Source organism: Mesocricetus auratus, unplaced genomic scaffold (genome assembly GCF_017639785.1).
Source record: "Mesocricetus auratus isolate SY011 unplaced genomic scaffold, BCM_Maur_2.0 Super-Scaffold_100676, whole genome shotgun sequence".
Taxonomy (NCBI): domain Eukaryota; kingdom Metazoa; phylum Chordata; class Mammalia; order Rodentia; family Cricetidae; genus Mesocricetus; species Mesocricetus auratus.
This window is the reverse complement of record NW_024429266.1, coordinates 32,839,411-32,864,075: the sequence shown is the minus strand read 5'-3', so window position 1 is coordinate 32,864,075 and position 24,665 is coordinate 32,839,411. Positions and strand designations below refer to the sequence as shown.

General features: G+C 38.8%; 1 protein-coding gene across 1 annotated transcript in view; it reads right to left on the bottom strand.

The window, feature by feature from the left end:
- The window catches only part of Pappa2 (pappalysin 2), a 234,881-nt gene that overhangs the window by 27,501 nt on the left and 182,715 nt on the right, over positions 1-24,665 (bottom strand). The window contains exons 19-20 of the mRNA XM_005071329.4: positions 24,379-24,488; positions 12,568-12,639 (exon numbers count right to left, since the gene is read on the bottom strand). Coding sequence (XP_005071386.1) covers positions 12,568-12,639; positions 24,379-24,488 — 182 coding nt within the window. The remainder of the gene's footprint in view (positions 1-12,567; positions 12,640-24,378; positions 24,489-24,665) is intronic.

The window sequence follows — 24,665 nt, the reverse complement described above, 5'->3', positions numbered from 1 at the left end:
AAAGTCTTCCAGACACACTGTGGCCTATGGGCTGAAGATGGATGCCCCAACATTACAGAGAAACTTCGGGTGACTGTCCAGGTATCAAGATGTCTCTATCAAGTCTAGTATTTATATATTATCCTTCTGTGGCCTTTGATGGAGTTGAAGACATATAGTTATAATTATAGTTTTCCTTAGCTATGATAAAAGATAAGCTACATATAGAACTTTGGACTCACAAGGATGGGATGGATGATATTTTCTTTAAATCTTGCTAAATGTTGATAGACAAAATATTGTAACTGTAGTTCTTACTTGATAACTGTTCTGTTATATATAATTTGACTATGTTAAAGTTAAAACCTTTCTTTTTGTTTAGACAGAAAAGAGGAGATGATCAGGAAGTCCTGTGTATATGTCAATAAAGCACTGTTGGCCAATAAGTAAGCAAGATAGGTGGGACTAGGAGTCCAGGAGGACTCTGGGTAGGAGAAACACAGAGAGTCATCATGTAGCCTGCCAGAGAAGTAAGATGTCCATCCAGTAAGAGAAATACTTAGATGGGTTAAATACTTAAGTCAAAGATAGCCAGTAAGAAACAAGCAAATAGCCAACAGCTTCATAATTAATATAGCATCCTGTGTGTTCATTTGGGGACTGCAATGTGGCAGAGCCCAGGCCACTGGTGGGGAAAAACCAAAGCGGCTGGCAAGGAAAAGGTTTCTGTATCAGGATGAGCAGTGATTCTGAGTAGGTAGGACCTTGACTTGTTTATCCTTGTGTCCTTAGGATCTAATACCCTACATAGACAATATGTTTCCCTTAAGTAGTTAGTGCTCTTCATTTAAAGTTTACTCTGGAGTTACTCAACTTGAACAGATCTGCTTGGTTGTAAGCAGAAAAAAAGAAATAAGAATTTAGAAGTGAAAAAGGAGAAAAATATCAAATACTGGGTACTCTCTCTGCTAGCAGCCTCTTCTTAACCTCCATGGGCATCAACTCTTCTAAAGAGATTAAGCATCTGCTTTATCAAGACTTGTAATTGAAAATATGAGAATAACTAAAATCAGTTTTAAATCTGTGCCTTCCAGAAGCCTCACTAAAATGATAGTAAAGGTAATAACAAAATAAAACCTCTCAAGGGAAAAAAGAACTGCAAAGACATTGGAAGATGATAGTGAACTTAACATTTAGGAAACCAGAAAAGAAATGGATGGCTAACAGCAGGTCCAATAAAGCAGAAAGCTGAATGTACAGAATGCCAAGAGCCCTAGAAAGTTCGGGTGCCCATGAAGGCAGGAACATGGCCTGTGGAAGCAGGGGGATTCATGTACATGGTCACATGTATATGTGATGGTGTCTGAGCTAACTGTCTGCTTTAATAGGAACTCTGCACTGGGATAAGTCAAATAATCAAACTTAGTAATAGAAGAAATAAACTTTGGTTATGTGCAGAAGAAATTAATGAGAAACAGAAGGAAAAAAGTATGATAGGGGAGCCTCAATGAGAGAGGTAAAGGTCAAGGATCAGGAGACCAGACATCAGCAGTGTTCCAAACCAGCCTAGGAGTACTAGCAGCTTTTCAAACTTAGTCCATGTATTTCTTCTATGATATTAAAATTAGTCAAAATGTGAGAAATAAATGTACCTAATATGGTTTAAATAAATTTGCTATCATTGGAAATATGTATTCTTCATACTACAAGGGCTATTTATTACAATTTATAAAAATACATTATCAGTTTAGGAGAGGCAATTGTTTTTCTTTTTTCTTTTTTGTCTTCATTTCATTGCTGAGTTACTCAAAAGTGAAGATAAATAAACACATGTATAACTATACAGAATCTGTATACTTAAAATAATTTATATATTTAAAATAAAGTATAAGAAACTTAATAGGCTACCTGGTAGGACTTGTTTATTATAATAAACACTTAAGAAAATGTCCAATCTAAAGATGTCCATTCTATTAGGATGAGCTAGAAATTCAGTTACATGAACTTTCTGGGAAAAGCACATATGATCATTAAATAAAAGGGTTATGCCAATCACAATTACAGTAAATTTTGAAATGATCAATGCCTCATAGGATAGTTTAGTGACTGTGTTTAGATCTTGGATAGAATGCATTTAGTAGACATTTTTAGGCACAGCTCTTCACATAGCAAAATCCCAATAAAAACAAGAGAAGATAGAGCTATTTATAGATAAATGATCCTTACTGCTAACTCTTACAACATCAGAATAATCTTTCAGAAGCAACAGAAAGCTATGGCATTTTTCTTGATGACCATTTGATAGATGAGGACTGTCAATAATTTGCTATTATAGTGGTTCTCAACCTTCCTAATACCATGACCCTAAAATTCCTCGTGTTGTGGTGGCCCCAAACATAAAATTATTTTCATTGCTACTTCATAACTGTAACTCTGATACTGTTGTGAATTGCAATGTAACTATCTGATGTGTAGGATACACGATATGCGACTCCCAAAAGATTGTGACCCACAGACAGATTGAGAACCACCGTGTTAAACTGTAATCCAGGATTAGGAGGAAAAGCATAGAGGACATTAGACAAAGGGAGGTGTGAGAAACAGAAAGAAGGAAAATCCATGCTGTAAAGAGAATGAACTGAGTGAGAAAGTGGCCCACCCAGGAGGCCCAGGGACAAAAAGAAGCAAAACACAGCCTGATCGAATGCCCACCAGGCTGGCAGAGCATGGCTCTCAGAGAGTTTTAGACAAGCGTAAACTCTCATGCATGCTGTTAATCTAAATGAGGTTTTACAATTTGCAAGGTTGCACTTTTAATGTTTTACTCTTTTACAAAGCAGGGAAAAAAACCAACAACAATGGTTTTAGCTTTCAAAGTGAAAACCTAGTCCTAATTAACGTTTGGAGTCTGATTTTCAGAGATTCCAGCTGGGGACTCTGAAGTTGAGCCCTGAACCGAATGGGACTCTGGACAAGACCAAAGACATGCCTGGATTTTCAGGCTGGTGTAGAGATTGCACAAAACTGGCAGAGAAACTCACAAACAAATCTCTTGAGGGGACTGGAATTTGGCAGCTAGTAAGCCAGGAAGACAGCTCCAGCTTAAGCTAATTTCCAATTCCTCTCTGGATTTTAACACGTCTAACACATCTTTAGATTTAGAGCTGCGAGGACCTATACAGTATTCCAACCAGAAAGTAGTGGCTGTCGCTGGCTTCTAGGACATTGCCTTCCCAATTCAAACTAGATCCTAACAGACTTAGTGGTAATTCAAATGAAGCCCAGAGAATGTGTCTTCAGAGAGAGAGGAATCATTAGTATGTCTGGTTTTGAACAGCCGAAAATGGAAAAGAGAAATTGCAGTTGCTGGCTATTACTTAAATAACAACATATAAATAAAGGGGAAATAAGAGATGTTAACTTCATCATCATGCAGTGTAGTTGTCCTAAAGTTGGAGTAAAGCATCCGATCTTGTATCATAAATGCAATTTATTTTTCTCTTTTTAACGAGGAATTCATGAAGACAGACTCCAGTGAGACTGCTCTGTAAGATCAGGAGCAATTCCATGCATCTTTCTCTAAGTCCCTAACGGGCTGTTTTAATACTAACAAGCCTTTGGCATTTGTTAAGAGTAATTTGTGCTACTGGTGATGAAAAGCACATTACTGAAAACTAGTAACAGGGATAAATCTTAAAGACAGGAACTCTAGAGATAGAGGAACCAGTTGAACAGGTTTTTCTACAAATCCCAGGAGAATAGAAATGAGAGAAATTCCCAACTTTAGAAGTGTACTTAGCTTGGAGCATAAGCTACCACAGTTCTACATGTATTTTTCCATACTATCCCAGAGGACCTTAGATTTGAGTATACAAGTCCTCTAGGGTGTTTGGTAGGAGTGACTGCAGGACTTTAGCCCCAGTCTCTGATTCCAGTGAAACAAAGCTTCCTGAGACATTAACAAGCTCCCAGCTAAAGCTACTGCCAAGTACATTCCCTATGCATCTTGGGGCCCTTCATCTAGATAAGTGGTTCTCAACCTTCCTAATACTTCGACCCATTAATACAGTTCCCCATTTATAACTGTAATTTTTCTACTGTTTTGGAATTTAATATAAATATCTGATATGCAGAATATCTGATATTTGACCCCCAGAGGGGTCTTGATCCATAGGTTGAGACCCAATAATCTAGAGAAAAAACTCTCTTATTGCTTTCCTAGAGGTAAGTCTAAGCCTGCTTCAGCTTCTTCCACCTGCCTTATGGAATGTAGGTCCTCACTGCATTCCTGGGCACTCACACCTTTCAGAATAAAGTGTCACAAAGTGTCTTCACATTTACGATGACACCGAGAATGATGTTTTAGCTACCCATGGTAGATCCTCTTACACTCAAACAGGAAGAACACACACACACACACACACACGCATACATGCACGCACGCACTTGCTTCATCTGATCCTAGAAAATAGGGAGATGGCACACAACCTTTCCAGGGAAACAGCCCACAGGATGGAAAAGTCCATATGATTGAGCTCAGCCAGGCTAACCTGTTTTTCTTCTCCCTCCTGGAGTGCATCTTTTCTCTATCTGTATATAGGCATTGTGTTCTCTCAAATAAAACACAGTCCCCAAACTTGGGCTCATTAGTCAAATTTCAGCTACTTTCTACCTATCACGGTAGCATACCATTTTATGCTTCCTTCCTAAGCAAGGGAAAAAATAGCACTATGAAAATTCAGTTTTCACGCCACTGTTTTCTTCCCTGTGAATTGGCCCATGCATCCCATGGAGATAGAGCACTCCATAGTGCCTGAGAGTGATCAAGAAGAAGCACAAATATCAGGCACAGCTAACAGAAGTACCATCTGGAATATAAATAATAAAACAGAAGAAAAGCAAAGTCCAAGACAACAGGGGGGAAATAATCTGAGGAACGGGCTGGCAGATGGAATGAATTACTGGTGGCAGCATTGTTGGTATTCACTACTAAGGCTGTAAAAGCAATGGCACTTCCCAGCTACACTTCAGTGCTACAGCCATTCTGATGAAGATCAATTTGTCCCCAGGGTCTTGTTTTTCCACTCCGACTACCCTCTTACATAAATTTGTATAGAGAATACATTTAGGGTAGTGACAGATAAAAATATTTCACTGGCTACTAAAAGAAATTACAGATATATTTACATTAAAGCCAAGGAGTGCTAGATTTACAGAGGAATGGAATATCAAGCCCTCTTTGGTGTTTGAGACAGGAGAAAATATTTCACCCTGTCAAAAAAAGGAGAAATACAGGCCTTTAAAACTCTGGAAAGACTAGCATGCCTTTTAAACACTTCTTTTTATAACCTTGTATAAAGGTTAACACTTCTAGGTTATTCCTGGACAGATCTGCTTTAAACAGTTCACTCAGTATTTACATCCATTTTTTCTGTTCTGTTAGGCTCTTGTGGGGGGTGCCTATCAATTTTACTTTATGTGAAATATTTAATGGATAGATTTGTTACAATAGTCGTTTTCCCACTTGGTCTAAGTTTAAAGATAACCCACTTATTTTGGATTTCCCTCAAAGGTATTGCTAGACAGATTCTTTATGCCATTCTTGTTACTCTTGATGTGATCTGTATTTTCTGATAGTTCTCGAAGCTACATCTAAAGAGAAAATAGAATAAGATGAATGGTAAGTAAATGAGTGGTGGCTTTAAGAATAGAGGCATCCTGTTCTCTCCCCCAAGATAAACCATATGCGATTTTTTTTGAGAGGGGCGTGTTTGCGTTTTAAGACAACTGTTATTTTAAAGCAATCCAGCCCTTTCTTGATTGTAAGTGTTGTGGTCTTGACACTTTCTGCTAATGTTTTGAGTTCTAATCCTAGCCTTTTTCAACTTTATTTTGAGTGATTGCTTTATTTGTTCAAGAACTCCCAGAAGATACATCCTTTCTACCCAAGATGTGAGCTAAATATGATGTCTATGATCAACTGGTCATGAATGAACTAGCCTTACCCTGAAGCTGAAGGCCATCAGTAGTAGAAGTACCTGGGTATTTTATCAAAAACAAATTCTTGGACAGCATGCCAAGACAGATACAAAATAAAAAGAAGCAGCACCCTATAGTCTCCATTTTAAAACTATTATTCCCAAGTAATGCTAAGTATGCTATTAAAGGAGCTCCCAAATGAATCCATTACCTATAAAGTGTCTAGAGAGAAGGCATGGCTACATACACTGCCTGTTGCACTGTGTGGGCCTCCCCTTCCAGCCCAATTTCTAGTGATGATGCTAGGGTGCACTTCTTAGACTAAAACAATGTATCTGCCAAATTGAAGAAGTGGTTTCTTTGTCACTCTGACCAATCATGGAATATGACAACATATAGGACATAGAGAAACTTGATCTAGAACTTTTCATAGCCTGAAAATCAAACTTGTAGATGTGTAGGTATTTTTGTTCAATCCATTTTCCCTCTTAAAATGGTATACATTATCAGGCTTTCCTTCCACTTTCTGATAATCTCTCATTCCTTTAAGTGCATCAAAGTGATGTTTCATTACTCCAGAGTCTTAGTAACTCTAAGGTCCAAAGAGGTTTATTAAGCAATCTTTGATAGATCATCTTTACTAGATTTCTCCCATCTCAATATATATGTTTTAGTACATACTCCCTTACCACCTTGTGAGAATAATAGTTTGCAAAAGCACAACTATCATGGTGAATAACAGAAGTTGGTCAGTGCTAATGATAAATGAAGCTTGGTCAATCCTTATCATATATTCATTGTTTATAACAAACACACACTCATGCTTGTGCACTATTTTTCATGTTCCAACTCCCATCTCATGGTGTCATAGACTGAGTTTTCTCTTGTAGGTCAATGCCAGGATAGAAACATTAAACAAAGGCTATAGCTCTCTTTGGACTTAGGACAAGGAGGGGAAGGATCTACAAGTTGCCACATATAAACCACTTTATAAACAAGAAGTCAAGAATAACCAAGAGAATCTCAACTCTACAGGAAACTATATAAGAGAAGGGCTGCTGGCTGCAATTAGGGCCCAAATCTATGTATGTAATAAGCAAAATGTACCCCTCAAAACAGCTTTGCTGGTACTATTGAGTGACTCTGCTGAGGTGAGCCCCAATATACGTTTGCAAGGATGTATCTCCATTGCTCTTCTGAATATTGATTCTGACAATTATTAGGTATAAATTTTATCTGCCTAATTTAAAAGCTGTGGAAACTTAAATTTAGAGAAATTACCCAAGAATATCAGTAATAAGGAATAGAACCAAGCATGCCTCTGCAGCCCACACAGCCCCCTTCCATACATCTTTCCACAATTACAGAGCCTTCTGCTTATACTCCTGATAGAGCTTTCATTTACTTCCCTCCTGTTCCAACCCAGCCTTCTCTTTCACTGGGCTGTCTCACAGAGGACTGATTCACTCTTTTATCACTATGTTGTTCTGGCTGCCCTAGAACTCCATATGTACATCAGGCTATTCTTAAACTCACAGACATCCTCCCGCTTTTGCCTCTCAAGTACTAGGATTAAAGGCATGTGCCACCACACCTGGCATGGGTAGGGTTCATTATTAGTAAGACATTGGCTGATTTTGCCACCCATGAACTCTCATTTATCTTCAAAACAACTTTGCGATACATAAAAACTACATCGAAAAATCCTATTATGTCTCAGATGAGGCAGGGTAAAGGCAACAACACCTGTCTAGAGTCACACAACAAGTGGAACAAATGTCTAAATCTGAAAGTGAACCCAGAGTGTAAAGCCCATGCTCATTTTAGAATGCCATGTGACATAAAACTTTTCACATCAGGGTACAGAATCCACAAAGGTACTAGAACAGACATAGTTCTGCAAGAGAAAGACCTGTTTACTATATACTTACTCATATGAAAATGATAGGAACTTCCTAGGATGGTTTAGAAAGAAACAAATGGACAATAGAAAAATACTATAGTAACTGTAGAGGATATGAAGGTAGCTGTTGGGCACATGTATGAAAGGCAGGACAATTAGGAATCTACTACATTAGCTCATTTGATTAGACTCCATTTAAGAGGACAAGAGGAAGACTAAAGAAATAGAGTGACTCATAGGATGATCTGATGACAAGCTGATCCAATTGGACTGGATGCAATAGCTAGCTGTTTCCGAGTGATTTGTGATTTATACATCTCAATGGCTCTCCATGGGAATGTCCTGCTTTCCTTTGTTTACCTTTTCCCAGCTTCAGGGTTCATACCTAATTTGTTAAGATCCCTAATTTAGGTTTGGCTCATTGAACAAACACTGATGGGGTAGCTAATACATTGCAAACAACGATACCATTATGGGCCAGCCACAACACACAGGGCATGAGTAGTCAATAACACCTTGAAATAGCTTTGTTGTTTATTTGCTACTTCAGACCAAGACTCTGAAGTTCTACTACTACCTGACCCAGATATTGAGTCTAGAGTTTTCTGCCTTCTAAACTTTTCCTCTAGCCAACTTGCCATTTCTTGTTCATTTATAACGCATGAAATGAAACAGAAAAACACACAAGAAATGGTTAGGTCAAGAAGGCCAAATGCAAGAAGCAACTACAAAAATAGAATGTGCAGATGAGCATACTTGGACCGCAGATCTGTAGTGAACCTGACTTCTATTAGAGATAGTGGGAATACGAGTCATAAGGAAACAGATTTGTTTTAACGGTTTTTGCTGGTTGTTTGTTTGTTTGTTTGTTTGTTTTAAAGGAATTCCTGGAGGGGCATCTTAAAAATGTGAGAAGGACAGAATGGTATAGAGTGGATTACAAGGGTACTGTGGTACAGGAGAGAGAAATGATGCAAAAAAGTTACTTTGTTGGCCTTGATGGCCTGCAGGCTGGAGACAAGGAGGCAATGGGAGGAGGTTACTGCCTTGAGTCACTAGGAGAAAGAATGCACGAGGCACACTTGTACAAGGCTGAGTGACTCCAGGGGACAATTTAGACTAATATTTAGTATTGGATTGTAAAATAGAATCCCATCTAGATTACAAGTCACAATGTATTTAATTTCAGTACAGACTATATACTGTGCTTTGCAAAATTTCTCACCCAGCAGGCCCTCTGTTCCTTGCCTCTGGGTCTGTTTTCCTTTGATGCTAACATGTTTAGATTTTTTCAGTAAAGTGTTAAGAATTAGCCAAGTTTCTTTCTTCCTGGTCCCTACCTCCTATCTCTGCATTTCTCACTGCTGCATCTCCAGGGACATTCTCCTTCCTCTCCTGTGCTCTCCCATGCTGTCTCTCTTCCTTCCTATGGGTCCAACTGACTCTGCCTTTCTGTGCTTTTCCCTCCCCTCTTTAAATGAACTATGTTCTCCATTACCCTTGTTGACAGGACAGAAACCAATGGCCAGTTTTCTAAGCCTCTCCTAACCCAGATAACTGGGAAATAACAGTATATACTATTCCATAGTAGTATAGGATTATCAGAATATAAATAATGTTGTACAGAATTACATCTGAAGCTGAGATGTCTTTGTCAGTAAAGAGCTTGCTGTGTGAGCATAAGTACCTTAGTTCAGATCTCTAGTACCCAATAAAAAGCCATATGTAGCAACATGTATTTGTAATTCCAGGACCTAGGAGACAGAAATATGAGGATCCCTGAAGTTCGTTGACTAGATAGTGAATGAACTAACTCGACATTCAGTGAGAAATCCTGTCTCCAAAAGTAAAGTGTAAAGTTATTGAGGAAGACATCCAATATCACTCTCTGTCTTGAATCTGCTGGTGTATTCAGATGCACATGAGTACACACATATACCCCCCAACACACATACACAAAGAGAGAGAGAGAGAGAGAGAGAGAGAGAGAGAGAGAGAGAGAGAGAGAGAGAGAGAGAGAGAGAGAGAGAGAGAGAGAAGAGATGGGGGAATGTAATTATTTCTAAATAAAGAAAGCTTCAACATGGGAATGCCCAGATAAGTAACTTTCTAGTCTCCTCCCAGGCATTGGGATAGTAGGTCTTAGACTTTCACAGTGACCTTCAGAGTCCCTTGCTAGTTAAGATACCGGTTGCTGTCTCCCCTGTTGCACTTTCTAACATAGTGGATATAGGATGCACTAAGAAGGTGCCATCTCAGTTCCCAAGTGATGACAAAGACACTAGTCAGGAGCTACACAGAACCAATGAACTGTCTGTCCATCAGAGGGTCTGAGTTTGGCAGTGCATGACAGTGGTGGGTGAGGGGAAGCAACCAGGGAGAAGAGAGCTTTGCTTCCTAGGTAGCTATGTCCTCAAGGAAGCTCTGGCTAATAGGTCAATCTAGAGGATATGCTGGGGAACGGGGCTGGGGAAAAATGAGCACAGAAAGCTCTGTATTGTAACCTTCTGGAAAGCCCTGAAGCAAGCCCTAAGCCCTGACATTCACCCTCGTACTTGTGATGATGCATAGAAACAACAGAAGGGAACTCTCAGGATCTGTTTGATCTCTGTCCAGCTCCCTAAGCCCTCTGTCTGTTTATCTCCGTCTTTCCCTGGCCTCCTCTCTCCCCATCACCCCCTGCCCAGTGGATGATTCACTGCCTCCCCTCGCTTCCCCACCCCACCCCACCACCATCTGTTTTTCTAATGATGGCAGAAGATGAGCTGTTCGGTTGGCCCTGCACCATAACACAGCACACTCCACGCTAGCATTAGCCCTCATACATCCTCAGAATGCTGTTTTATGGGTATCTTTTCTCCACCAGTTTTCTCTGAAATCCCACCCCTTCCCTTTCTCTGGTCTCATGTGGACCCCAGTTTCTCAGAACTAGATCAAGAGACTCTGAGACACAGAATAGAAGAGTAACACTCCTGCATGCAGGTTGGGTGTGTTTGAAGGAATTGTTGGAAATCAATGGCAGTTAAAGGCGCTTTCTTTAGCACACTCCAAGGAGCCAAAAATATCTGGGCAGTGCTGCAAAGTGGCTTATTAACTTCCAAAGAGAGGTTTGGATGAATAAATCTGCAGTGACTTGTGGGGAGTGGAGAAAGCCCTGAGTGAGTGAAGTTCTGAGTGAATGTGTTCTGTTTACATGGCCATGCCCACTGAGAGGGGTGACAAAGCCTTCAGAAAGGACAAAGTATGAGTGTTGACCATGTATAGAAAATGTCCATCTTAGCTTTCTTTACCCTGGTATCTATGACCTGAAGGCTTATCCCCACAGAAACGGCTCCCCTAAGATTCACTAACCCTGTCTCCTTCATCTAGCTGTATGTCATAAACTCAGCCTTCATGTTCACCTGCAATAACCCTGACCCTTTGGTGAAATCTCTGTAATAAACACATTGAGTTTCACAGTGTGCTGCAGCTTCTCCATCAGATATTCTCACGCATCTGATGCCAATTTTGTGTGTATGTGTGTGCATCCATGTATCTTCCTGTCTGTCTGTCTGTCTGTCTGTCTGTCATCTGTTTTCTCTTCATCCTTTTTCCACCTCAGTCAGGACCTTCCCTGGAGCCAGCCATGCTGGACAGGGCAGTGCCTGGACTAGAATATTTGTATTTGCCATCGACTGTCCCTAGGATTGGAGGATTTACGTAAATGGGCTACATATGTCCTCCTTCTCAGTGTCAGAGGGTTCTTAGGTCATTCTCTCTAGGCAATGCTCTGATTCACTCAAGACTTATCTTTGTGAGGTTAAGGAAGTCTTTGCTATGTTATTCTTAGTAATTACTGATAGGGGAATTTACTGTGGGAGATGGGATTTCTTGATATAGTAAAGATCTAGGTCAGACCACACAATGGTGGAGTACACTTCTACCTAGAAGGTTGCTTAGACACCTGTGTAACCTTTCAGTTGGTGCAAAGGAGGGGAGTCTCAGCAAAGTGAGCACAAGAAGTGAGTTACATGCTGACTGGAGTAACGTGTGCTCTGGGATTATACCTGTTGTTCAAGTCCAGCATTGTGGCCACAACCTCCAGTATTCTTGTTTTGTGAGGGGGAAATGCTTTGCACAAAGATTTTTGTGTTTATCTTAATTTGTAATATGTATATATGATATTATATTAGTACATATATATCTAAATTTCAAGCCAAGCCTGGTGCCTCCTACCTATGAATAGCTCTGGTACTCAGGAACCTGAGGTAGAAGGATTACCACAAGGTCTAGTCTGGTCTAGTCTGGTCTATAGTAGCTGCAGTACAATATCCTATCTGCATAAATGCACACACAACAATCTTAATTTTAAATATTCACACACACACACACACACACACACACACACCAAAGTTGGTTTTAGGCACTGTATTGGCTGAACAAAATTGTCTATATTAAAATCCTTATTTAACTAATTCCAACCAAGGCCTAGTCACAGAATCCCAAAGCCATAAATAATTCTGGCTTGCCTTTTAAGTGACTAAAGATTTTACTAAAATAAAACTGAGTTCGGAAATCCTAACTTCTGTGAATTTGGGATTGGGAGGCAGCATCATTTAAGAAACTAAATGTAGGAAAGAGGGATCAGGAGAAACGGGACCTTGAATTGGAGGGACTGGCATTATTCACAGCTCTCCACATGGCTTAGGGAAGTCAAGACCACATACCTCACATGACTGGATACAGTAGACCAGGGAGGGATCTGGGTGCCACTGACGCCGGCCAGTACACACGATGCTCTAAAACAGAAATACAGGAAGCAGAGACATCAGGTCTATGGGAGAAATGGTCATTTTCATGTTTGCCCCATTAGCCAACTCTAGTGCTTCAAAGGCAAGAGTCTTTCTGTGTGCCTGGCAAGCACTTGGTCTTTCCTTTGGGAGTCACTAACCCTGCTGGGTCACGGTGTGAAGGCAGAAACTCTCAACGTGGGAACTTTGTGCCACCTTCATCTTCTTTCCCTAGGGTGTCACACTTTTCAGAGTGCTGTCAGTATTATTCGAAAAGGCAGTCACAACTTAACGAGTGTGATGTGTTCTTAGGCAGAATACTGACTGACATTTTAAGTAATTTCAACGATAGTATTGCATGACTGTATCATAAGAGCCGTTACTTTAGAAAAAAAGTGTTTTTGAGAGAGTGTCTTATACTACAGCCAAGACTAATCTAGAACACACTGTGTAGCACAGATTGGCCTTAAACTCACCACAATAATCTGGTCTTGGCCTCCAAAGAGTTGGGATTATATGAACTACCATGTACTCAACTTGTACCACAGGTTTTTAAGGAAAACACATATAGCTGTAGGAGATGTCTTTCAACATGACTGAACACCATAAAAAAGATCAGGAAAATAAAGTTCTCAATCTGGAGACTGTCTTAATGAATTAAAGTTTTATTTTGATGTTAATTTGAATCTTCAATTCAAAATTTTAAGGTTCAAATTTAACAGGGATAAAACTATAAAAACCTAATCTCATAAAAGCTACTAACTTGCTACAAACTGTTAAAAATAATTATGGCATGCCAGTTAATGATTAAATTATAAATGATCAAATTCTTTAATGTGTTCAGAACCATGCTCATAGTCATGCTAGCACAAATGTAACAATTTTAAAGGGACAAACTTTAGTCTTCTGGACATGTTGTCAAGGTTAAACCTGAACTGAGTAGTTAAAAACATGTAAAGTTTGTTTAGAATCAGGTATTCTCCCTGGACTTTCTTTGAGTGCCATAACACTGATTACTGCCACTAGGGCACTGCCCAAACTGGATACTGTTGGGCTGATTGTCCTACTCTGTCTCTTCAAGGCAAGCCAGAACCCCAAAGTTCTCCTTCACAGAAAAACCTCTCAGATCTTCTGGGTCTGGAAGCTAAAGGCTTATGCCAAGCTATGTGGCAGCTGAAGACTAATGACATTTGTCCTCAACAAATCCATGGAGATCATTATGGAGGATTCCAGGCTGGCTCTCCAGGTAGCAGGCAAGTCTCTCTCATTTTAATAGATACAGAAGTCACTGATCTGCATAATTCCTAATGTAATAGATACTGGTCTATATTTCCTACTCAAATTTATCCTGTTCAGATCTCTGCAATGGCAGTGATGGGGAGTCCCACCTTGTACCAGACCCTATATTAAGAGTCTCGCAGTCCTGCCTACACTCCTACACAAGGCTGCACTTCCCAGTCAGTCCCTTTATGGCTAGAAAGTTTGCTTTCACCTTCAAATCAGTATGGCTTTATAGTACATTGAGTGCAAAAGATGAACAAGTTGCTTGTTGATTATACAAATTTTGAAACTTTCCAAACATTTAAATGACCTGAGTCTCTTAAATAAAAAACTTTGAAAGGCCAAGACACAATTACCTGCTAGCCTGAACTGGTTTCATATGCAAAAACATGACCCTACTTTCCATATGATTACTAGGTTTCCTACTGAAATGGTAAACTCACAGACCTGGTCTCCTTGCTGGCAGGCCTCCTACTGATACAGGTATACTCACACACAGTTTTCTCCCTTTTCCTAAAGTTGGTAGACCTTCTGCCAGAGAAGAGAAACTCACAGACAAGTTTCAATAAAAGAGAACTCAAGCTATTATGCTGCTATTACTAAATACTGCTTTTTTACTATTTCTTTATTTTAAAGAACTTGCTTTTCAATGACTGCTGTCAATAATCAATCACTTATGTCTCATAATAAATGACAGGATGTTTCCAGATGTAGAAAAATTAAAACATTAAGGTTTATGCCCATTGCAAAGGTCTAAGGAAATGATTTAAGGTGGGTAAATGCCAGTTGTGAAGGTCTGAGGAGTTATGTAAGGTATGAGAAAAATGAGATTTACAGATGAGACATATGATATTAAGACTTCAAAAACTGGGGGTTTAACACTAATAAATGGAGTTCTGGTAAGCCATTAATCTAGCCTTGGCAAAGCAATGGCTACTATGATTGTCACAGGTTCAAGACTGTAAATGTCCTTTGATAGTTTTCTAAATATAGTCTTAAAAATGCTTCTCATTGTGCTAGAAATTGCTCTGTTGAGTGTGTATCTGTCCAGTTCTCTGGACAGAGGAAAGAGTGCATTTGCTTTTACCCCAGAACCATTTTGTGGATCCTTAATCTCTTCTTCCCTTTTGTCCCTTTCCTGCCTATCCTGTTACAAATGAATGTCTATACTTCTGTTGTGTTGATATCATGCTTTATTTTGTTGTAACTCAAAGGCCTCAGTCTTCTCCAGCTATTTGCCTACACTTGTTAACTGCTTTTCTACAATGAGGATTTCAGTGCAGGTTGCAGACAAGGATCATGCTAATGCCTTCTGTCCCTTGTCCATATCTGTCCCAGCAGATTGACTCATCTGATACCATCCAGGAATCTGACTCATCAGATACCATCCAGGAATCAACTGTGGCCCTGCAAACTGGTCTCACCTCACTAGCCCCAGGTGGTCCTGCAAAACCAGTAAGCCCTGGCCTTGCTGAAAGCTAATGTAAACCAGTTCAGTCAATGTGGTTGATCCCCATCTCTTACTATTCTGAAGAACTTTCCACCGGTCTTCTGTCATTGCCTTCCTCACTCCCAGCTGTAAAGCAGCTATAGAAGAGACCATTAGCAGCTTATTATCAACAAAAGACTGGATTGTTATCTTTCAGGCAGTACACATACCCAGATATAGCTCAAGCTGGACTCTAGAAGGATTTCTGGAGGTTAGATAAAGCCAGGGTTCCTCAGGAACTTGACATGAATTACTGTCTATCAAAAGGAGTCATTTCCCTGCCTCTGGCAAAAGGGGACATATGGTTATATGGTTCTCTCTTGTATAGCAGATGGCACCACCTTTATTCCTTCTCACAGTATCCCCTCTGGTCATTCACTTAGACTGAATGTATGAAAACGTCGCTTATTGCAAGCCATATTCCCCAGCGACCAAGAGACTCTGTTTTTTTGCAGACCTAATGTTACCCTCAAAATGGTCAACACTTCCCTACCTAAGGGATGCTCAGCCTTGACAAACTCTTGTATCTCTGACAACCTGCACTTGCCAGAATATTCTGAACAGACTAGATCACTTTCACATATGCCCTTCCCCAGATTTTACAAATGCAGGAATTTTAGACTTCTAACATTCCCAAATTTCTACAATACATTATAAAAGGAAAAAAAAGATAAAGGAATATTATTTATTTTCACTTTCAAGTCTGTTCTTCCTAAGCCCATTTCTCCTATTATTCCTAATATATTTTGATAGTTTTGTATTTTCATGTAACTTAATTTTACTTTGAGGTGATTTCATATTGGCAGATACAGAAGACATGAATAGATGCAGACCCTCTCTTTCTGTTCCTCCAATTGTTCTTAATCTTCATTCCTATTTCCATATCTGTTTTCAACAGATATACTCTGCATATACATGCACACTCATATGTATGCATGTATTATTTCCTCATAGTATTTGTAGAATGATATAATCTTTACTTTGTATTATAGTTGTTGTTAGTACTGTTTCTTGAATGGTCTTAACTCCATTCTGTTTATTTTCTGGTTTCCGGGATGTTACATTCTCCTGAATACATAGTACTATAAGTGACAAGTTAACCCTTTAAGGACGACATTTCCAAGGACAAGGTAACTTTCAGAACACTGGCAGTTGCAGTTTCAGGGGAATAACCAACCACATGTTCACTACCCTAGACAAGTTTGTTTGAATCAACTAACATGTCTTGATCACATATAGGAGGGAGGTATATAGGCAGGAAATACTTCAGGATGTATGTTTGTCCCTGATTGGACATGATGGGAAATGGAACAAATTGTGGGTTTTGCCTTTTTAAAGCCCCAAAAAATGTGACCCAGGGTCATTTGGGAATCCCAGAATGGACGTGACCTGACCAGAGTTCATCCTTGTCAGTGTTCAATTAAAGTTTGTTTCAAATGTGGCTCAAAATTGTAGCACTGGCCTTTCTGTCATGCATCTCAGGGTAAACAAGTTCTCCGTTGCCTGAGTGCACATTTAACTTATTTAACCTAACCCATATGGTTATTCAATTCTGTTATTTTCATTCCTTTTGCTATAACTAAGTATATGTAAAATTCTTTCATATGTGCAAATGTAAGATAAATTCATCATAATGAGATTGACAGTACTCACTGATCTGTAAAGGTTAATTCAGTTTTTAGAGTAGTTAAGACCTCCTTAATCTTTGTGAGTTGCTAAAAGTCGGTGGTATGTCTGTTGTACCCATCCTAGATGCCAAATCCTTGAGAAAGCGGGTTGATCTCCCTTTTCTATTCTGTGTGTCTACTTGCAGGCAGGTGACACTGTATTAACACTGACCAACTGCTATATGTAATGCTGGCCCCCCAGGCTTCTCCTGACTCTTCTGGTCTATGAAAGTCATCCATCTCACAAGTACATCCCTTACCTGTAAGGACATGCTTACCTTATATGATAAGTAGAACTACTGGTCATTGAGTAAAAGACAATTGCAAGCGTTTCTCAAAACTATGCATAATTGGGATACAAGAATGAAGTGAATCACTGCCCCTGAATTGTCACAGAGGCAATGTACAGAGCAATGCTACACTTTATGCACGGTCATACACAATGTAACAATGAGAAAGTTGTCACAAGCCTGGGTGATGGCAGAATTTGTATCCTGATGTGATTAGCAGTCCAATTTGTTACTTAACTATTCCTGATTAAAAACAAAGCAAAACAAGACTTGGGCAATTTTCTGTTGTAGCCTAAGATTGATCAAGTGTAAGTCTTGTGACTATTCATTTATCTATTTAATTTTTTTGATGTGCATGAATACTCTATCAGCATGTATGTCTGCATGCCAGAAGAGGGCATCAGATCCCATTATAGATGGTTATGAACCACCCTGTGGTTTCTGGGAATTAAATTGAATTCAAGACCTCTGGAAGAGTAGCCAGTGCTCTTAAACTGATGAACCACCTCTCCAGGCCCAGAACCTTGTGACTCTTAACAAGAAGTCACCAGGCAATAGCATGCATACAGATTTATGAACATTGTAAAATGCCCTAACGGTTCCACCAACATCTCCCTCTCTGTCTTTTGCTCTCCTACCCTCTTTTTCCTCCCTTTTTTGCCCATCTTCTTTCTCTTTTTCTTCTTTTTCCCCTTAGTTCAATGTGCCAACCCCCCATAAAAATTAACATTTTTATTATTAGTAATTGAAACTTCGGGTTTTTACCCTTTGGAAAGTTTGGAACAAATCCTCAGCGATTCATGCTCACTGTCACTTACCATCATTTACCAGTTCATCTGAGAAATTGGGTGTAAGCAGCATAAGAGTTAAGAGTAAGAGTTTTTATACATGTTAATTTATGCATTAACATGCAAGAAAACTGTAAATTCAGAATAGGCATGCCAATAGAGAGAAACACAGGGTAATTATATGAGAGGTCCTGAGCACATGAAGAGTGTGTATTGATTTATACTCTGTAAGCAACAAGACTTTAAAAGATTTAAAAAAGCTGGGCAGAAGAACAGAAATTTCTCTATTTATTATTCTCTGTAGATTGTCTATGGATGTAACATGAACATTTATATTTTGCCAAAAGTATTCCAGAAAGTAAGAAAATCAGTTCTCACCAGGAACTCTCACATATCTGTCCAACTCACTGTTTCCTCCCTGATTCACTTCCTTCTTGTATCCCAAGTATACATAGTTTAGAACAACACTTGCAATTGTCTTTTACTCAATGACCAGTAGTTCTACTTATCATATAAGGTAAGCATGTCCTTACAGGTAAGGGATGTACTTGTGAGATGGATGACTTTCATAGACCAGAAGAGTCAGGAGAAGCCTGGGGGCCAGCATTGCATCTAGTGGTTGGTCAGTTCTTATACAGTGCCACCTGCCTTCAAGTCGACACACAGAATAGGACAGAGCGGGAGACCAACCCTCTTTCTCAAGGATTTGACATCTAGGATGGGTACAACAGACACACCACTGACTTTTTAGCAACTCACAAAGATTAAGGAGGTATGGCAGTCTTAATTACTCTAAAACCTGAATTAGCATTTACAGATCAGTGAATATTGTCAATCTCATCATGATGAACTTATCTTACATTTGCACATATGAAAGGATTTTACATATACTCAGTTTTAGCAAAAAGAATTAAAATAACTATTCATATTGACTATTCATATGGGTTAGGTTAAATAGCAAGGAGCAGATGATATCAAGAAGGGAGGGTGTGACCATACACTGAGCAGTCAGAACACCTGCACAGGAAAACCTCATTATTTTCCCCTTCTTCCTCATTTGCTTTAAACTATTTTGTTTACTAAAAGAATCACTAGTCCTCTCAGGATTAATTTTGGAAACAAAATCAAAACAAAAATGATAGGCTTTGACATCACAGAGCTACTGAAGAGCTGGGGAGGTGGCAGGGATCAGTCTTAAGGTTCCTTCCAAATAGATCCCTTGGAGAAGTCTCATTAACTTGTGTCTGACTAATTCATAATTATAGAAGCACTTTAAAGACAGGGGAAAGCATTTTTCAGATTGTGAAGTAGAGATTCATGAGACAAAATAACAGAGGGGAGGGAGGGAATGAGAGGCAATGGTAGATGCCTTGTGCTTTGGAAGGGATCACATTCAAGTACAATTTAGGGAAACTTAGTTCCAGGCAAATGACTTCTGCATTATGTTAAAAACAAATCCCTTCATGAAATTTGTTTCCTGAAAGATCACATCTTTCCAAGTTAAAACATAGATTTCCCCATTTTAAAGTCATGGTATCACAGACCATTTCAGTGAAAGAGCAGATGAAGATAAACAACTCACCTCACCCTTAAATAGAGTTTTTGAAAAACAAAGCTTTGAAAAGTGTCTCAGTGGAGTCTTCTATTTGCAGACTGTTTGCTTTCCTCTAATCATTATGTTCAATCTACTTTGAAGACCCTTTGTGCTCAGTATGAAGTTGAAATTAGCATGACAAAGGAAAGAAAAAGAGAAACCAAGGGAAGAAAACATGGAGACTTGATAATGGCAACATATTCCTTGTCTGGAGAAGCATGTCCCACAATCTCAGCAGTGTGGAGACCCTGGACTCTCCGGAAGTGACAACAGATGGCAAAAGACCTCAGGCAGAGCCATTTCAGGGCATCAGGGCACGAACTATAGCATCAATACTAACAGCGCACAGCACCCTGCCTCTCATTATTGTCAGATCCCACTGCCTGGTCACCATGTAAAAAACCCAGAATTTCCACCTGGGAATTTCATACTTTGGCCTTCTGTCTCCTACAGGAAACATTTTCTTACAAAACTGAAACAGAATTGTGTGTGTGTGTGTGTGTGTGTGTGTGTGCATTTTATCACTCTGTCCTTCTATGTATCACAAAGAAATTTTAAGAAATTGCCTCCTTAGTCAAAGGTGGTACAGTAAGAAATATTGAAGAGGCACTGATTCTCTAGTTTTCCCAGCCCAGTTTGCAAAAGGGCAAAAAAAAAAAGCATCAACAATCTAGACTTTTACACACACACACACACACACACACACACACACACACTGGTTTTGTTCCATGGAGCTAAGTGATGCAAACTTCACAGAGCAGGAGGAGATTTTGAAAAGGTAAAATTTATTCTAAATAAATTAAAATATCACTTCAACCTAAGATTTATATGATGACACTGTGCTGGGTGTTTCATATGTGTTCATTTTTTTTTGACGTTTATAAGAACGCTGCAGGATAGGTAGTGTTTCATTCCCCTTGAAGGGGAATGCCCAGAGGCTCTGAGAGCAAACCACCTTCCTCTTTCTTTATGTCAGTTGTTTCTTGGAGGCATTTCTCATCAAAACTCCCAGGAAACTGACATCTTAGGAAATTGTTCCTTTAATGAAATGTATAGTATTCTAAATCTCAGGCATCATTTGCAAGAATAAAAACCAGTTGGCTCTCTAGAGAAAGGTAAATAAACTATAGACACCTGAATGCATACTTCACCATTCTTTAAAATCAAAACAAAACAAATTATGTCACAATAAAGAAAAATAGTGTTATAAGAAAATATCTCTCTTTAAATGATTTTCTTGCAGGGTTCACGATAAGGGGAGGAAATGTAGAGATTGGTGTTTTTCATGGTTGAAAAGAACAGTGTATTTTCTGTTTGATGGGAAAACCATCCCAAGCAGACAGTTAGAGGGAAAAGACTGCTGGGAGTGTGGTAATACAGGTACTGTCACACAATTTGGAGCCAAGAATATTGCTTAGGCCTGGTCTACAAAGCAAGTTCCAGGATAGCCAGAACTGTTACATAGAGAAACACAATCTTGAACCCCCCTAAAAAAATGAACATTGCTTAAACATTTTCTTCACTTCACTTCTTGACAACTGTGAAATTTTGGACAGATTATCTAGCAATGCTTATGTATATGTAAAGCAGAGATAATAAAGTCTTTCCAAGAGTATTCATCTGTGAGGAGACTCAAATTATATATAAAAACATATTTACATATATAATTATATAATCTAGTAGTGTAGTAATAGTAGTGGATATACACAGGAGTTTAGAGACAAAGTATTATTCAAATATAAGATACCACTTTTGTTACAAAGAATGAAATCATATGAAGCAGGGTTGAGAAGAAAGATATAATTTAGTTCCCCACTCTGCAGTCTCATTGGATGGAAAACTCTTTGAAATATGATAGACAGCAGTAATTTCCATGACAGAGACAAGAGTTATTCACTAAACAAATGAATTATACTCAAATTAGGTATTCTTGAGTTTTAATATTTATTCTGTAATTATTCTATTTGTAAGTGCAATGACTTATTACACATGAAACACTCAGTGGGATAGCTGGGATATTTGTGATCCACATCCTTATGCATTTCAAGGCACCCTAGTTTTTAGGAGAATGCAATGTCTATCATTTTTATATGCTACCTAAGTGAGTCAAAAGGACACCTAAATTGCAGAGTGGATACAGTACAGAATAACCTCCAGGCACTCAGTCTGAGTTACAGGGTTTTACTTAAAATAAGGTATTTTATCTAAGATGGTTGCTTAGGTATATGAGGTATTTCTTATTATTTATGAAGGTTAAATTTTGCACTCATGACAGACTTCAAGACTTTATCAGTGGCTGAAACATAGTCTCATTGTAGGTGACTCCAGGGACTCAATACACCAATCATTTGATCATATTCATTAGTTCCATTGTCTTTCCTTATTTACCTTTTACAATACAGTTCCAATTTCATAAATACAGAGCATACTTTTATGCTTTGCAAACAACACTCCCTAATATTGCATCAATAGAAGAGCTGTTAATCAATAAAGGTCCTAGGTAATGCCTCAATTTGCCCCCACTGTAATATTTACTGTTAACTATTGGATTGCTATTTGGTTTTGATTTTATTTTGGTATGAAAGATGTTGATTTGGATGTCAGAAACACATAGAATATTCGCTATTATGTTTTCAACGTATGAAATTCTGACTCCTGGTTTATTTTGCCAAGAATAAATTATTCTTATAAGGTAAAGTAAATTAGTCTTACACACTTTTCAAATTTTCTCAGTTCTTCCCTTAGGTTGTTGGGAGGTACTAATTTACTTTATTTTGTTTTCCATAACAACATGACACACAACTCGAGATTTCCCCTACTGCAACTGTGTACTAGAACACTGTGATGGGGTACATACACCTCAATCAGAAAGAGCAGGGAAGTGTCACAACAGATTATAAGGAGTGGGCAAAAGGAAAGGAAGCTTCTTTTCTTGGCAACTGATTGAGAAAGAGTACCGGGGATCAATCAATTCAATTTAAATTCGATTCACATGGTTCTCCTCTGATTCTGAGACGGCCCATGGAAATGTGTGTGATCCTCACTGAAGAAATAGATACCCAGAACAATGAGCAGATTGTCTGAGGCTATTCAGCTGGTGACTAGTAGAATTAAGGAGTTGTGTTTAGCTTTATAAGAAACAAAAACATTTTTCAGGGCTGGATAGATAGCTTAGCAATTATCTGCTCTTACAGAGGCCCAGAAGTCAGTTCGCAGCACCCACACCAAACAGCTCACAACCACCTGTAAGTCAAGTTCTATGGGATCCAATGCTGTCCTCTGGGTCCTATATGCACTCTTACACACATAGCACACATACATACATACATACATACATACATACATACATACATACATACATACGATACACACACATATATATAAATGCATATCAAATCTTTTTTAAAAAGATACGTTTTTAATGTCTATACTACAGAGCTTCAGAAACACATCCAAAACTAAGAATTTCCTAATCAGACTATAATCTGGCAAGTACGATAAAAGGATGATACTGTTCAATGTACTGGCTTAAGGGGAGATGAATGCTCTGCATTTTCTTGGCCAGAGTTATCTCCACACTGACAAGGATGTGCTTATCCATAGCAGCAAGAAACTGCTCAAATTTGGCATGTGTGCCAAGAAAATATTTATTTCTCAAGTAGAAAGTGGCATTCCTACACATTTTTACTCATACAACCAATGTTATAAGATGCTTAAGAGCACCAGGCACTAAATAGGGCATTGGGTACACAATTATGAACAAAATGCAACAGGACCACCATAAGTAAATAATAATCTGTGTAAAGGACAGATGAGGAAAGGGAGGCTTCAACAAGAGAGAGAGCAATGGTTCTCTACCCTGGAAAGAGTCTATGTCTGTGATAGTATCCTGGTTGTCTTCTGGAGGACAGTGATACCTGGCTCCAGGGCAGATGGGTTAATTGCTACCCCTCAGGCATTCCCAAAGAACTCTGCCATAAGCCAAACCGTTCCTCACATTGCGTTATATAATGTTTCAGAACTCCAAATCAGCATCTTTCACGTCAAAATAAAATCAAAACCAAATAGCAATCTAGTAGTTAACAGTAAATATCACACTGGGGTCCAAGTCAGTAAGGCAAAGAAGAAAAATAAGAAATGATTTATAAAAAAATGTATAGACCCATAATCCATGTCTTAGTGGATTTCCAGAAAGTAGCTAGCAAGGATTTAATTGAATAGTATAATAAAGCAGCTATATCCCAATTCCATTCTCATTCTAAGAAACTACAACTCACAACAAAATATTCTCCATTCAGCTCTTGATTTTTTTCACTTGTTTTATTCATTTTACAAATAGTGATTGAACACTTAGCATTTTCTACACACAATTTTGAGAACCTAAATAGTAACAGACAAAAGAGATATTATCCGTAAGTTTATACCAATTGTAGAAATACACATGTAAAATATGTAATGTCTTCTAGTAATTTCCAAGGAAAAAATGATAAGGGAATGTACCAGAAAAAGTGAGTTAAAATTTTACCCATAATAGCCAAAAAGGGTCTTCATAACATTTGAGTCTAATTGTAAAAGAAGTGGAGGTTCAAGCAGTGCAGGTATCAGTGAGAACAACACACAAACCTGACCCTTTCCTCACCTGGACTTTGACAGGTTCCATCCAGTGCTCCAAAGTGTCAGTAGTCACATTCTCTGGCAGCATCACAGGGTCACTAGGGGGGACTACACATAACGGGAAACACACTGCACCTGAAGGAATGGAGATTGATAGCAGAGACATGGACTTCTCAGTTCACACTCTTTTTCAATGTTTGCTTAGCTAAGTAGTCTACACTATAGACTATATTGTCATGGTAGTTATAGGCAAGGCTGACTTCTGTCCCTTGTGTACCTATAGGAATACTGTTATATAAGGTGATTAAAAGT